General features: G+C 37.2%; 1 protein-coding gene across 1 annotated transcript in view; it reads left to right on the top strand.

The window, feature by feature from the left end:
- CSUI_000931 (wd g-beta repeat-containing protein) overlaps positions 1–2,162 on the top strand; it is a gene marked incomplete at its 3' end in the record, with an annotated part of 3,520 nt that extends 1,358 nt beyond the window's left edge. The window contains exons 2-4 of the mRNA XM_068061138.1: positions 396–451; positions 1,495–1,525; positions 2,112–2,162. Of these exons, the coding sequence (XP_067926884.1) occupies positions 396–451; positions 1,495–1,525; positions 2,112–2,162 (138 nt within the window). The remainder of the gene's footprint in view (positions 1–395; positions 452–1,494; positions 1,526–2,111) is intronic.
- Between the last annotated feature and the right edge of the window lie 866 nt (positions 2,163–3,028).

The raw sequence follows: 3,028 nt of genomic DNA, 5'->3' as shown, positions 1-3,028 counted from the left end.
GATAGATTAAAGATAGATTAGAAATAGGTGTGTAGATGATAGATTAAAGATAGATATCTCTTTACCATGCTATTCATCTATGTCCTACTACGATAACAACCCTACACAAATAAATATATATATATAGATATACATGTGTAGACATATAAGTACCTATATAAACGTAGAAGGATGTATACAAAATCTTGTATGTATATGTTTATGTATATATATAGAGAGAGAGAGAGGAGAGAAGAGAGATATGGAGAGGTTAGCTTCTTTTCAGCCTTCGCCAAAGGTAAAAGAAAGAGAAAGAACCAATGCCTTAATGTATGAATATCTATGAATATATATACATATATATATATATATATATATGTGTATATGTATATATATGTATGTGTGTGCGTTTTTAGGCTTTTGCGAATGCTTTGGTCGAGGAGTCGAATACTCAACACACTTTTTCACCAAGGTAAGACAATTCTTTCTCTTTCTCCTTCTCTTTCTTCTCTATCTCTGAGGGGAGATTTCTTCTTCTTGCTTTGTATGAAGTGGAGCCGTCTATACATTAATGATATCTATCTATCTATCTATCCACCTCTCTCTCTTTTCTTCTTCTTCTTTTCTCTCAGAAAGAGTTGGTATCAGACAAGACACGTAGCGAGAACCCTTTGTATAGACCGTTCTGTTTGAATTTGGATGTATATCTATGTATATAGGAACGTATGGATATATAAATCATGCATAGCCCGAGAGATTTCTATGGGTCTGTAGAGCTCGCAGCACTCGACCTCCTATTCGTGTGTGTCTTTATGTAAGGAGAGGTGCTGTCTGTCTATCTATTCACACAGAATGCAGACGTCACGTCAACTCTTGATAGACCTCTATACATATACGTATAGATATATTCATCTATCTACCTATATATGTGTAGGTATATGTGTATGTAGTAGTAGTAGATAGGTACCTATCCATTCGTATCATTTCTGGGAAGTGAAGAAAAGCAGCACACGACGTCAAAAGTGTTTCTCCTCTACTTTCCTTTTCTTCCTCTTTCTTCTTCTCCTCTTCTTTCTCCTTCTCCTCCTCCTCTTCTTCTCCTCTTTTTCTCCTTCTTTTGCCATGTCATTGATATCTGAGTGAATCCTTAGGATGGTGTCTGTACACCCCGCGCCTTTTTTATTTCATATCAACTCGTTTCACCTAGATCTATGCATGTATATATCTGTATACCCTATACATATCTATATGTCTCTCTCTCTCTGGATGGGTCTGTCTCTCGTTCTATCCATCTACACATGTGTCGAGAGGAAGTTTCCTTCTTAAGATCTGTCTGCGAAGGATTTGGAGAGATGTCTACTTTCTTTACTTCTACTCAGTCTGGGTCTATCCTTCTGTTCCTCTCTCCTCTCGTCTTTTCTCTTTCTTCTTCTTTGTAATCTCTGTTTGCTCTTTCTTTCTTTCTTTCTTTTTCTTTCTTTCTTTCTTTCTTTCTTTTTCTTTCTTTCTTTCAAGTCCTGAAGGAGGTGGTCGACACATTCGACAAGTAAGACAGACACTACGGTTTTCATCTTTCTATCTTTCTTTCTCACTCTTTCTATCTTTCTCTTTCTTTCTCTTTCTCTTTCTTTCTCTTTCTGTCTTTCTATTTTGACGTCGCTCCTGACACTATTGTCTCGTCTCTTCTCTTCATTTGTCGCTTGTCTTCTTTTCTCCTCTCTTTCTTCTGCTCTACATACATGCCTTTACATATACGTCTCCATCTCTCTTCATGCTCTTCTTTTCTGACTCCTCTCCACTCTAAAGAAATTTAGCACATTCTTTCTCACGACGTGAAAGATGTGTCTTTAGAGGACCGAAAAGACTGTAAAGAGATAAAAAGAAAGAAAGAAAAGCCGAGAATAAGGAAGTGTCTCTCTTCTTCTTCTTCTTCTCCGTTCTTCTTGACGCATGCATGCATGCACGCACCTCTTCCGTTCTTATCTCTTTCTTTCTTTTTCTCTTTCATATCTCTTTCTTATCTGATCCCTGTCTTTCTTCCTTTAAACCTCAATCTTCTATTTCTTCTGTGTTGTATTCTTCTTCTTCTTTTGTCTTTTCTTTTCTCTTTCTTTCTTTCTTTCTCTATGCAGTATGAGTTTCTATCTACCTCAGAGATAACGAATAGCCGAGACCGAATTGAAAAGTATGTTCTTTCCCTTTCTTCTCCTCTTTCCTCTACACATCTCTCTCCTCTTTTCTTCTCTTCTCTTCGCTTCTCTCTCCTTTTGTCGAAATTGCGATTCTCCTTCGTATGTTCTCTTCAGTCTCTTCTTTCTTTCAAAACTTCCACACTCGATCTATAGATGCATATCTAGATCTATGTATATACATGGATATAGGCGTAGATGCAGATATATATATATATATAAATGTGGAGGTCCGCTCTCTCATGACGACGTTTTACGCAGAAGACACGCACAAACGCATGCTATCGATCTCTCTGTATATATATATCTATGCATATGTATATGTACCCATGTATATTGTCCCTATATATATATATATATGCATGTATTTATAGTGGAAGTATGGGGTAGTAGGTTCCTTTTGTGAAAGGAGGAGTTGAAGGAAATTTATCGTTCGTTCGACTTTTCCTTTTTCTTCTCGGTGGCTACGATGTCTTTTCTTTCTCTCTGTCTCTGATCTATCTCTAGTGTCTCTAACTTTCTCCCTTGATACTTCTTTCTGTATAAAGATATACATATATGTCTTTCCTTGTTTGCTATACACATGTAGAGAAGAAAAGCTACACAACTACAGACAGAGCAAGGGCGAGAAGAAGAAGAAGAAGTTTCTATCTTTTGAGAAAGAGTGTTAGATGAACACCACGGAGAGAGAGAAAATCTTAGGCAGTCTCTCTCTCTCTCTCGCTCTCTCTCTCTCTCTGTCTCTCGCTCTCTCTCTCTCTCTGTCTCTCTCTCGTAACAGATCTCCTCTGTCTTATCTCCTAAATTCTCCCTTCTCTCGTATGTCTTTCTTTCTTTCTTTTGTTTATTTTGTCATGCTT

Source organism: Cystoisospora suis (assembly GCF_002600585.1).
Source record: "Cystoisospora suis strain Wien I chromosome Unknown contig_368, whole genome shotgun sequence".
In the NCBI taxonomy this organism is placed as follows: Eukaryota; Apicomplexa; class Conoidasida; order Eucoccidiorida; family Sarcocystidae; genus Cystoisospora; species Cystoisospora suis.
This window is presented reverse-complemented; position numbering and strand designations above follow the sequence as displayed.